The 12,620-nt window shown below is 49.4% G+C and overlaps 1 protein-coding gene across 2 annotated transcripts in view; it reads right to left on the bottom strand.

The window, feature by feature from the left end:
- Nucleotides 1–4,200: 4,200 nt before the first annotated feature.
- Rcd6 (Reduction in Cnn dots 6) overlaps nt 4,201–12,620 on the bottom strand; it is a 95,895-nt gene continuing 87,475 nt past the window's right edge. Inside the window, exons 4-7 of one of the 2 annotated variants that reach the window (XM_084602271.1) lie at nt 12,114–12,209; nt 11,062–11,121; nt 7,801–7,884; nt 4,201–7,316 (exon numbers count right to left, since the gene is read on the bottom strand). In XM_084602271.1, the coding sequence (XP_084458397.1) occupies nt 6,531–7,316; nt 7,801–7,884; nt 11,062–11,121; nt 12,114–12,209 (1,026 nt within the window). In that variant the 3' untranslated portion in view covers nt 4,201–6,530. Of the gene's footprint in view, nt 7,317–7,797; nt 7,885–11,061; nt 11,122–12,113; nt 12,210–12,620 lie in introns of both variants that reach the window. The other variant, XM_084602270.1, reaches the window with a different exon arrangement.

Here is a 12,620-nt window from a genome sequence, read left to right on the forward strand (position 1 = left end):
GCTTTGGCTCACTCTACTGAACTATCTGAATGTAATTCAGGGTGCGTATTCTTCGGAAGCGGTAGAATATTGAAGTCCCGCCGGGGTGGCGCAGTGGTTATGGCGTTCGAATATACTATTCCCAAGGACGCGGGATCGAATCCCGGCATCGGCGGCTGCTTTTCGATGGAGGCGAAAAGCAATTCGCCCCTGTGCTGTGCGATGTCAGTGCACGTTAAGGAACCCCAGGTGGTCGAAATTTCTGGAGTCCTCCACTACGGCGTCTCTCATAGCCTGAGTTGCTTTGGGACGTTAAAGCCCACAAATTAAACGACAAACGAAACGAGAATATTCCCCGCCGGGGTGGCGCAGTGGTTAGGGCGCTCGACTACTGTTCCCAAGGAAGCAGGATCGAATCCCGACCTCGGCGGCCGCTTTTAGATGGAGGCGAAAAGCAAGGCGCCCGTGTGCTGTGCGATGTCAGTGCACTTTAAAGGGCCACTGTCCAGGGAAGGCCCTTTTAAGCAAAGGAGCCCAGTGTTTCGATCAGGTACCGGAGATAGTCTGTGCAAAATGCTACAGTGACACGCGCGCCGCAAAGCATCGAAAATACAATTCAAAGCTCACTCATGCTCTCCTTTGGGAAGCCAGCTTCCCCGTTTCCTGCGCTGGCCCGACGGGCCACAGTAATGACGTACGTACCGCGAACGACGTCCATTGGTCCGTCTCGCTGACTGACAAGAGAAGGATGGGTGTCTACCGCTCGCTGCGCGCTTTTCCCTCGCCACGGCCAGACTGAATTCAGCGGCGCGCGCTCCCTCGGCCGTTTTTTTTTTTTTTTGTTTGTTTTTTTCGCGCTCGCGGAGTGCCACGCCCCACCTCCCGCCAAACGCGGAGGAGGAAGGGGAATTTGTCTTGCGGAGGCTAGACGACCTCGGGCAGGAGAGTGAAAAACCTTTGCGAGGGAACGGAAGGAGAGAAGCATGACAGAATCGGGTGATTGCGGTGGCTGTAACTGCGTTATTAGTTACTCTTTTCAAAAACATTTTGCGGCCTTGCGTTCTAGGGGCGAAGTCTCGCAGTCACCGGGGAAGAAAATATTTTCGACCGGAGGGTGTACAGTGGGCCTTTAAGAACCCTAGGTGGTCGAAATTTCCGGAGTCCTCCAGTACGGCGTCTCCCATAGCCTAAGTCGTTCTGGGACGTTAAACCCCACAAAACCAAAACCAAACCGAAACGAGAATATTGAAGTGTATTCGCTGGTCCACGGGCAGAAATATTCTGTCGTGACTTGTTGCGGGGTAACCAATTTAAAGGGTGTCAAGTATAAAGCGTCCTGTCTGAGTCTGGGTAAGCCGTTAGTATTGAGAGGCGTAGTAAGCTTATACTAGCTCGAGTGTTATGGACACCCTGTGGATTTAAGAGTTCAGTGAAGGTATTTATGAAAAACCGAGTGCGGAGTTGAACGCCATCTGATCAGGCATTCGATACGTTGTGTATCTGCTACGCTAGTATTAGGTAAAGTAGTGCCCAAATAATCCTACTAATGACGAAAGTCTGAAGCAGGAGGACGAGATCAGTTTCTTTTATACCCGAGTATCGGTTGGAGCAGCTAGCACAGGACCGAGTTAGTTGGACTAATACGGCAGAAGCCTACGCCCTGCAGTTCGTATAACCCGGATGATGATGATGGTCGGTTGGTGATTCGACGTATACGGCGCACTGTCTGAGAGACCTATAGCCTTGAGAGACCTATACGGTATAAGTCGACCCTTTGTGTGCACCCGGATTTGGGGGTAACCCCAGCCCCAAGGCCTGGTATGCCACGCATGAGAAGTTCGGATTTTGAGGGGGAGCATGATATAGACCCCCCGATCCACGCATCCATAGCTAGTTATTGTAAGGTTTCTTCAATTTCTGGTCACTTCTGGATGACACCCATATCGCTACGTCGTCGGCGTATAACGTTTGGAACAGATTGGATATACGATTGAGTTTGTTCGCGAGTGATGATAGACAAGTTAAATAGGAAGGGAGATAGCACGGACCCCTGTGGGGTGCTACGGACATGCAGCTATACTTACAAACCTGCATTCATTAAACCCTGGTTTTGTGTGCTATAAGACCAACTAAACAGCTCCTTGTGCTCCCATAGAAGCGGATGAAAGGTGTTTAATGCATGTGTGGCCACTGCGATGCAGTTCTTACCTTTAAATACGTTTATTAATATTCTTTAGGAATTCAGTTACCTTTTTATTGAGTTGATCAACATTGCATGTAATTTTGATTTCTATGAGCATTTGTTAATGAAATCGGTAGGACGTTACTTCTTTGCATGTACTTCTGTCAAAAAAAAAAAAATTTAGTATACACAAAGTTGGTGGAAGGTTGTACTTCTGTGTACATAGTCTTATCTATATAATGTTACTGCGGAATACTGAAGCATTGTGACACACAGCTGTGAAGAGAAACGCTGTACATGACACTGTCATAATACCACTCGAAGTTCGGATATGGCGCCGTAGTCGCTGCACCACGTCAGCAACTGACTTCCCGCCCTCACAGAGCTTCCTGCGCATCCGATGCGCTCAGTTTCGGTTTCATGCGGAAAAAGGCGCTGGATTTCGCGTGCTGCGGTGCTTGAAAAAATGACACGTTTATCGTTCCAAAAGCTTATATGATACGTCTTGATAACGGCTCCGAATCCCTCCTTGACCCTAACTACCGAACTACATTAATTATAGTAATTTAGAGAGTTCGTTATTTGGTTGTATATTTAGAAGGATTTTGCAGCAAACTGTGATCCGTAAAATCTGAGACACTGTTTACTGTTTTTTTTTTTTTTTTTCTATCCTGACATCCCTATATTTAGTTTCTGAACGTGCTCGCTGAAACATCCGGTATATATACTGCCACTACCGCTGCACGCATGTGCCTACGGAAAGCTGAAATCTGACTTTGGGCCTTAAAGGAGGACAAAAAGGGAGAGGACGGTGAGGCAACCGATTACACTACCACAAAGCGGGCTGTCGTTTTCGCCGTCGGTCCCGAATTCTCAGAGCTCGCAGGCGTCTGCGCAGTATGGCCACTTGCGGCTGTGCAGGGCGAGAGCAGCTGTGCTGATGCACGTGTGGGGTCTGAGTCAACGCGCTCAGCCTCAGGGCAAAAGGCTGGCGGGGCGATGAGCCGCACTTTCGGCCCAGCTCTGCGGCAGCAGCTGTGCGAGCGACTTTAGTATGCTAAACTTATAGTCTCTGTATAGATACTCTACTTCGCGATCGAACCCATCCGCGTTCACTACCAACCGGTCAGTAACCTTGTCATCCAAAATTCACGATCTATGGGGATCTGAGCCATCCGGCTTTAGACTGGGCGCTGACATTGAAGAGGGGACGTGCACACAGTACTTCCTTATCACACTGTCGCATGGGACATTAGTGAAAATCTTGTAACAGCTTTTGTCTTCTCAGCTAAACAAGGGCGTAGCCGTTCGAGGGTTATATGATGCAACCAGCACAGTACACGTGATGCTGAAATAAATAAAATAAATATACGCGTTAAGCTACGCCGCTTATAGTGAACTCGGTCACAAGCAGCAAGGTAAATAAGTCTAAAAAAGAAGGTACGAACTAAATAAATAAATAATTTGACGAAAAATCCTAGCTTACCTCCGGAGGTGTTATAAAAAAAAAAAAAACCGTATAGTCCGTCTGAGCTAATTTGTTTTTTATTAATAAGAGGATATTCGCAGAATTCACAGGGTGATACAAACAGGGGTCTCGGTGCACAGCTGGCTCATGATGCACCTACCGCAGTAATACTTGAGTGTTACGCCACCTGAAATAAAAATGTCGAAAAGACGGCACGCTATAGTGCTCCTCACGAGGTCTGAGACGTCAGACAAACTTACCATTTTGTCTCTGCCACACCGGGTAAAATTGTCCTTTCCCGCAAATAAATTTGAACTGCCTAAATGATAAGCAGCAGATAAGCTGCAGGTCTTCAGCGTTGTAATATCTGTGCAATTACTTTTCTTATCATTTCGAGAGCAAAAGGATAGCGTCCACGTCCAGTACAGTACACGTACACACAGCAAAAGGATAGCGCTCACATCCAACCCTACTGTTATCTTGCTCGCCAGCAATGCTATTATGTAATAAAGGCTTCAGCGAACTCAACGCCCAGGGCTATGCCAAAGGTCACACTTACCGTAAGTACACGCACACACAGGCGAATGACTGCGCGATGAGCGACATTTCATTTTTTATTCCGCAGCACAAAGTGTAAAAAAAGGGCATCCGCGGTTTCAATAAAGTCAATAAAACACGCTCAATGCACTTCACTTCTCAAACAAACTGGGCAAAACTGCCGCAGGAGTTGTTGCTCACGACTCGCTGGTTCCGGGTATGTTACATAAATGCATTCTGTACATTCCCTCGGTTAATGAAATGCGCGAAGGCGGCAAGTCAAAAGGCAATTTGAGAGGTTCTTTGTGTTCTTTGCACATATGGCATTGTTACACCGTTTGCATTCCTCGATGGCAACAACGGGGCAAACAACAAGGCAAGAGAGTTGACCAGAATAATATTCGTCAGGCCTCAATAAGACGAACGTTGAAACGGAGGCTGATTTGTTCGAATATTACAAGAGCTAATGACGAGCAGTAATATTATCAGGACAGGACGTCAGTATAAGGTCGAACATGTGTGTGATCCTAGAATCTTAATCACTACGCAATATCATGTCTGCACCAGAAATTGCGCGTCATAAACTGTCGTTACAAAACTCAGATATGCTCTTATATGATGGAAATATAAATGTGGAGGCAGAACGAGCTGTCTGTCAATCTGCTGTTGGTAAAAGAGAAGCTGTGATTTGTTAAATGACACGCGTCCTTGGCACACACGCACAACACGCCGATAAAAAGAAATTAAAATTTCCCAGCACGCCGCCGATCGCATCATGAACTGAGACATGCGACTGTGTTATATGTACAGGAGCGCGCAATATCTACACAAGACACACTAGCCTTTTGTGCCCAGCTATGCTTCTACAAGATGCACCACGAAGCGACGCTGTGACACAATTCACAGTGATGCTATTCGGGAAAGCCGACTGCGAGACGCATGGACCATCTGTTTTCTTTGGATATACGTACACAACACTGAGAGCCCTTGCTAACGTCCCATTGCATCGCCGTACTAGATATCCCTTCCAGTCGTACATTTAAAAAGGCCATAGTCTGCGCTAGGTCGAGAATGGAATGTCGGCGTCGTTACGGAGCACATTAGCGATGCGCGTAACGCGAAATAAGTTAAGGAGACGAGGAGGAAAATAAAAATTGGACCACTTCACTTTGTAGCCTGTACTCCCCTCAACAATGCGCAGTCAGAATTGCATTCGCGTTCTCCAGCACGAGCATTTTGAATACGAATTCACATGTTGGCTGACTGCACGCGTCGCTCAGGTGTAAAAACACTCTTGCCCGATTCCACACTTTGTTATTCGCTGTGCTGGTCCAATGTACTATAGTAAGCAATGTGAGAGGGAACAAAATTTTCGCACTAAATTGCGAATTTTCTTGTTGTTTGTGCACTGAGTTTAAAGACGACTTTTGGATAGAATATGCAAAAAAAAAAAAAAAAGCCACAAAGAAAAGAGGAAAAAAAGGAGCGACTGGCAAGCCTAATTATGGATTAATAAATGATTACTCTTTGTTCCCTCTAACGTTTCTCGCGACTGTGCACGTTCAACGTACATATCTAAGAGCCACGCGTTCTGACGCCTTGTTACGGTTGAATTGTTCAAACATGCGCCAACTGCAATAATTGGGTTTGGTACTGTGTTTTATAACTGTTATAGAACTAACTGCCTGTATGATACTACTGGACTGCTCCTCTCCTTGATCCGAGAGCATGCCATTTAAGTTTGGCAAGGTCGCACTCGCAAACATAGGTACACCTACGTACAGTCTTCACTTTGACATGCAATCATGGTCTCCTGGCGTTTGCAGTCCGACTTCGTCTATCGCGAGGTCAGAAACTGAAGCGATGCGTGGGCACTGGAAGTCTCGCTGTGGTCGGACTCCAGCGATTACCAACGGGAGGCCCTCGAACATGCTTAGGGACGGCTACGGCTTCGCGTATGAGAAGCGGAGACGGCAAGCCACTCGGATCCCGCGGTGAAAGATGCTCTCGTGGCCATATTGAAGCGTATACGTTTGCCTGTATTTCGCTAACGTATCAAAAAAGAGGCAAGTCGCCTCATGTCTTTTCGTAATGACTGGAATAAGCTGGCAGGTATACACTCCTGAGCTACGCTCCGCGTCTATCGCTGCGCGGTTCTCTCGAACACGAACGAAGCCATCGAGATTCACACTCAGGGAAGTCGGCACAGATCACGTTTGCGAATGAAATCGCAGGCATCTTGAGCTGCGGAAAGCGGACACAGTCTGGCACAGTTGCAGAACCGCCATTCGCCGTCAAGCCTACAAGCGGACGATGCACCGTCAAGTATAAGACAGGCGTTGCAGCGCTTCAGAACACGTCAGATCAGAGCGCGATGTCCCTGATGCTGTGACTGGAGCTTGTGTCCGAGTCATTGCCTCGCACCACAGAGCCCGGCCTGTTGAGGTACTGGAAGGGCCTCTCGGGGAGCCTCTCCAGGGTAACGTCGCCGAAGCCGCGCACGTCAAGCACGTCCCAGCGGTTGCGGCCGCCGCCCTGCCGCCGGAACTTGGGTCTGTCCAGGCTCTGCGTCGCATAGTCCACGGGGCTCACACTGGGCAGCGGCGACGCCGCCACTGCACTGTGCGTCGTCGTCCACGGCTCGCCCCGGTTCAACTCCGACGTGGAGCGGGACATGCTGCGGTAGCCGTTGAGGAGACCTCCTCCACCGACGGGGCCTCCGCGGGCCACCAGGTCGGCAAAGGAGGAGGCGTCGAACTCTGACCGCGGGCTGGGGCCGGGCCAGAGGGCCGGGTTGGGCGCGTAGAAGTCGACGCCCGAAGGGCCCAGCATGCAACCGTTGAGACTGCCATTGAAAGCGGCGTTGTAGACGCCTCCTCCGTGCTGCGGCCCTCCACCCACGGCGCGCACCATGATTCCGGAGACGGACGAGGTGCTCCGCTTGAGAGCCGAGTTGTGCGCCACGATGTACGTCGGCTCGCTGTCGGCGGCCGTCACGTACCGTTGCCTCGACGCCGACGACAAGGAGCCGCCGGCGCTGCCGTTGGCGCGATGCACGCCGGGGCTGGCACCGCCCACGCCGTTGCTCGAAGAGCTGGGACCCGCCGCACCGTTGCTCTTACTGGGCACCAGATCCCGGTAAGAGGTAACCTGCGAAGGACAAACCGTGGTTTAAGAAGTAGGAAGCGCGCTACTGATCAGGGATGATATATGGCGAAGTTTTATTGTAAAACTAGCTTCGAACGAGACTATATTACGACCATACAGGTCATGCAAACATGTTAGTGTGCGCACAGGCGTCGAGCAAATTGTTTCCCAGCGTCCATTGCACTTGCCAATTTAATCCGTTGAGACACAATGACGCACGCTCAGAAATAAAGGAAAAATAAATTAAAAACGGTTAGCTAAGAACGCCTAGTACCCATGCGTACTATGCATGAATGGTCCCAAAAGAAGAAATGAAAGCTTGCTATAGGCGCTCTGCTTTCTTTTATTCAAATTTTCCCCTCTCCTGCACGGAACTCATGGTGAGCATGTCTGGGCCTACTGGCCGGTCACCCTCGCACACTGCACACAGATGAAAGTGCATGCGTTGTAATGAGAATGGGGGAAAGAAAGGAAGTGTTCGGACCACGTTCAGGTTCTGCAGGCGGCGCATGACGGCTTTTTCTTGCTTCCACTGCGTGTACAGCGACTGGACGCAAACGATGCACACCACCTGCGACAGAGAACACCGCACGGTCAAGTGGGCGAGGAGCAGAACATCCATGGTGGGCAGGCTGAGAAGGAAGGCGACAGAGACCAGCACATTATTCGCTTCATTCGGTCACATTTCGACACGCTGCATGCAGCAGCCACGGAAAGAACAGCGAGCTCAAGAATTCGCACGCACCAGGACCATGTGAAGCTGAAACATTGTATTTTGCAGTTCTGTAGTCACACATTGTTATATCGCTTAAATTAAGAGTGAATGGAATCTCCTCCTACATATAACGTCTTCGGCGGCCTAGTACCTCGCGAATAAAGCTTCATGTTCGAAATTTCGATTGGTTTGGTATGTAGGGTTTAACGTTTCTATATAGTGGGAGGATATGGCGGAGGACTCAGAAAAATTTTGACCACCTTAGGTTCCTTAACGTGCAGTGACATCGCACAGTGTACGGTCCTCTGCTTTTTGCCTCCACCAAAAGCGGCCGCCCTGGACGGGATCGACCTTACCTCCTCGGGTTCCGACATAGCGGCGGGGCTCCCGCGTTCCGAGAGTGCCCGGGTGGGGTCTACTTTGAAGTTCTGAAGATAGTCTGTGGACTTTTATAGACCATCTCCAAAGGTGCCTTAGACGCTGCCCAACGAACGGTTACTTCACAATTTTGGTATGACATCCCGTTAGATTTTTGTTGCCATTTACTGGTCACACTTTCAGTACGACACGCATGAACCATGTAAAGCTTTCGCCTTAATAATCATAGTCTCTACCGAAATTAAATGATTATGTAGAAATAAAATGGGTCTATTAAGCGACATCTATATGACTCACGAGAAGCAAAAGCCACCGCAGGAATCGTTCGCAGAATTCGTCGCCAGTAGTCGTTGTCCCTAAAAGTCACGTAACGTCGTACGAGGGTATATATCGTCTCATCGTTAGTGGTGTATAATCTTGTCATGTAGTGTAATACTCAGTAATATGACGTTATAAAACGTCGTGTAATCATGACTAGTCAAAGTGATACGATATCATATGTCATCAGGCACCAAAAATAAAGGTGAAAAATCGTCCATGTATAGAGTAATGCGAGTTATACGTAACTTCGTAATAATCATATGAGGTCATGACTAAGTTATGACAATGTTCCACGTGATTCAGGATAACTTGCAGAAAAGTTTGGTTGGTTTGGTTTGTCGGGTTTAACGTCCCAAAGCGACTCAGGCTATGAGAGACGCCGTAGTGGAGGACTCCGGAAATTTCGACCACCTGGGGTTCTTTAACGTGCACTGACATCGCACAGCACACGGGCGCCTTGCTTTTCGCCTTTACCGAAAAGCTGCCGTCGAGGCCGGGATTCGATCCCGCGTCCTTGTTGTTGTCGTGGCTGTAGAAAAAAATGAAAAAAAAAATGCAAGGGCCTGCTACTGAAGCTGAGCTACCTCCGCTGCCTCGTCCATACAGAAGAGAGAAAGTAGAGAAAAAAAAGAAAAAGAAGAGGGAAAGAAAGACGCGTGCCGCAACAGCCGTCGTCCACCACCTAAGCGGTGGCGGGTGCAATGACGGCCTACAACAGATAAAAATTTGATGGCTGGCTAGCCCCCGACGCAAGCGGCGTTGACCTACAGTCCCAGCCCTGTAGGGCCAGGAACAGCCACCCTCAACCGCACTACAAAGCTGGGAACAGTAGTCGAGCGCCGTAACCACTGCGCCACTCCAGCGGGACTTGTAGAAATGTGACGACATCGCACCGGAGCCATGTGACATATGTGTCCACATGAACATGCTGCGCATGCCGTTTTCACACTCTCTGGTTTGGTGGCTCGACACCGGCTGGCGCCACAGCTGCTATGACAACTGCGACGCGATCGAGGAGCTCGAACCCTTGGCGTTAACCAGCGTTCAAACCTAAGACCTAAACTTAGGACTAGAACAATTGACCATGCCTCGGGACTCGAAACCCTCTACATTCTCTCTTTCTCAAGAACCACTGACACTATTACACCACACAACTTCTCGCACTACTTCATGCGGACAACTTACTCCGCATTGCCCGAAGGGCCGACAGCCCAAAAGTTGGTCGCGAGGACCATATCTTGCGATCAGGCTCCATTTACCCTATTTCAGAACATACATCGATGCGGATGTATACTCTTCTAGGAAAAGCGGATGTATACTCTTCTAGGAAAGAAAAATAGAAACATAACACTTAATAAAAACTGATATGGCGTTTAGTAGCGGCCCACAAGTGGTCGTTCAGCTCGGCCCACGCAGCACTTTAGGACCTTAGGCGAGCGCTTCCCCCAGTGTTTCGAGGATGATGAATTTCACGCTTAGCTGCGCCAATGGGGCCGCGCGCAGCCGCCCCTCGCGAGGGACGCTGCCGAGCGTGAAACGGCGGCCGCGCACCACGCGAACGAAGGGACTCGCTCCTCCTGATGAGAACGCGGCGGAGAGGGTGGGAGAGAAACTGGGCAACCTTCTTCTACGCTTTCCGGCCGCAAATTACGCGCCGCAAGTTCGTCCGCGCGCAAACGGGTCGTTACGCTACGCCTTGTTCGCTCGCCACTGTCGTAGCAGCAAAGTGTTATTCTGGAAAAGGCGCTTGGACGCGCTGATAGCGTCACGCGGTCACTTTCGACGACGACCATACACTCCAAAACTCCGCGAAGAATAATATGTGGGTACGTGCTCCTGGTTTGAAGACGGTATTCGGCCTGGAACAATGCGACAGGCAACACGTAACACAGCCGCCGCCGTTCCAGAGCTTCAACTGTAGCCCCCTTTGCGATCAGGCCTAAAGTATGCAGTAGCCCCGCTCTGCTATATATATATACACACATACACATTTGCTCGTCAAAAAGTGCAGCCCGTACTGAAGGAGTAATTGTTGTTTATATACAGTCCAGCCTTAATTCAGCCGTCTGTCACGCAGCACAGGGCTGAAATACCGCACTCGGTATGTATAATTAAGAAAAAAAAAAGTCACGGCAGCACTTCGCACTCAGCCTCAGACACTTATCACAGCACACATTTCTTTTCACTCAACTGTAGCGTGAGACGAGTGCGGCAGTCAGTCGTGCGGCTTGACGAGCTAACTGATGGGTTTTGCCGAAGAGAGCGGCGTGAGCCGCACTTGCGAAGGACAGAGGAGAGATAGAGAAAAGGGTGTGAAAGTGGCTTTTCTCTTACGTTCATCACCGCCCGGGCAATGTAGAAGGCCAGCTCCGCGATGCCCTTGCTGTCCAGTTTCTGCACAGGCAAACACACAAACAAAGGATGGACGCCCAGATAAGGGTCGCTGCACTGTGAAAGAAAACTGGACGGCATCGGATGAGCGCGCTTTAACACACACGCACACATGACAACGGAAGATTCCGTGGGAAAAAAGCCGAATGCAATTTGGAGCCCGGTGCTATAGTTCTCAACGTTGTTATATAATAGCAGTGGGTCAGGCACGGATGATCGTGAGAGCAACTTAGTAGCCGGAATTGGCGTGAATAAGTTTTGAGATGTGTGGGAAATTGAAGTTTGGGGATTAAAATATTTACTCTGCACGAAAATCGCACTTTATACGGCGCAGAGTGCGGGCAGCATTCAGGACGACGAGATCGCCTTCTCACACTACAGGCGCTCTCTTTCTTCCCTCGCACTTATTTTCGTACGCACTGTCTTCGTAAAGCCATAGCCATAGCTGCAACCATACCGCCGAAAAACGTGGGGCGTTTAATCCCCCGCTTTTCATTTATAGTCTTCAGTTGTCACCACTGAAATGCGACCTTATGACTCGTGTGCCCCCGTTTTTGATCAATTTGTTTGCTGTTTGCATTCCCCCGCCCACAGCGCAGCTATATTGCAGAAGCATTGGGTATACCGCGTATCATTCACGATGGCAGCAAGTCCACCTAAACTTCGCTGATTGCTTCAGAGCTCCCTTGCCCTAATAATTGAGCCCACGAATTCTCATAGATAGCTTCACAGCGTGGCATTTTGACTTTGAAATTGTAGAGTTTGTGCACACATTCACAGAGCCTGACACATCGAAAAAGGAGGCAAAAAAATAAAAGGAAAACGCTATGTGACAATGGTACGCTGCATACTGTGCTCTTCGAACGACAACACGCTGACGTTGACACTGCACAGGTGCACACTAAAGGGCACATCCAGAAGCACAAGTACATGGAGTAGCAGGGGCGCGTGCATGCAGACGTGCATGTAGACAAGCGTGTATCAAGTGCACTCACCCAATACTGGAGGCTCATGAAGAGCGCCAGACCGCACTCGGGAAAGAAGAACAGCACCGACACGAACAGCCAACCCAAGAGGTAGTTGGACTTCCTCTGCGAACACGGGGACAGCGCCACGTTCACTTCTCGTCGCATGTCGTTGTTGGATCTACGCCGCGCATACATGGACGCTCGAAACAGTTTGATCTAAATATGTGCCACGCGTCACTACACCTGATAGGCAATATGAAGTTAACCCGAGAGATTAGGAGAAGCCCCGACAAAAAATTTTGACAAATCAGGTCCAACAAATTCTGAATGTTTCCACCACGCGAATACATAATTACGAGCTAAGTAGGTTAAGGTTGGGGGAAAACTTCGTCTACGCGTGTACGTGATTCTGAGGTGTTTGTGGAAACATAAAAATTACGTTTCAATGCACGCAGAACTACCTGAACTTGCGCATCTTAAATATGTACGTAAGCTGCCAAGATTCAAACCACGCTGCGCGCTGATATGCCACCA

The sequence above is a fragment of the Amblyomma maculatum genome, chromosome 4 (assembly GCF_055883805.1).
Source record: "Amblyomma maculatum isolate TAMU_Amacu chromosome 4, ASM5588380v1, whole genome shotgun sequence".
NCBI lineage: Eukaryota > Metazoa > Arthropoda > Arachnida > Ixodida > Ixodidae > Amblyomma > Amblyomma maculatum.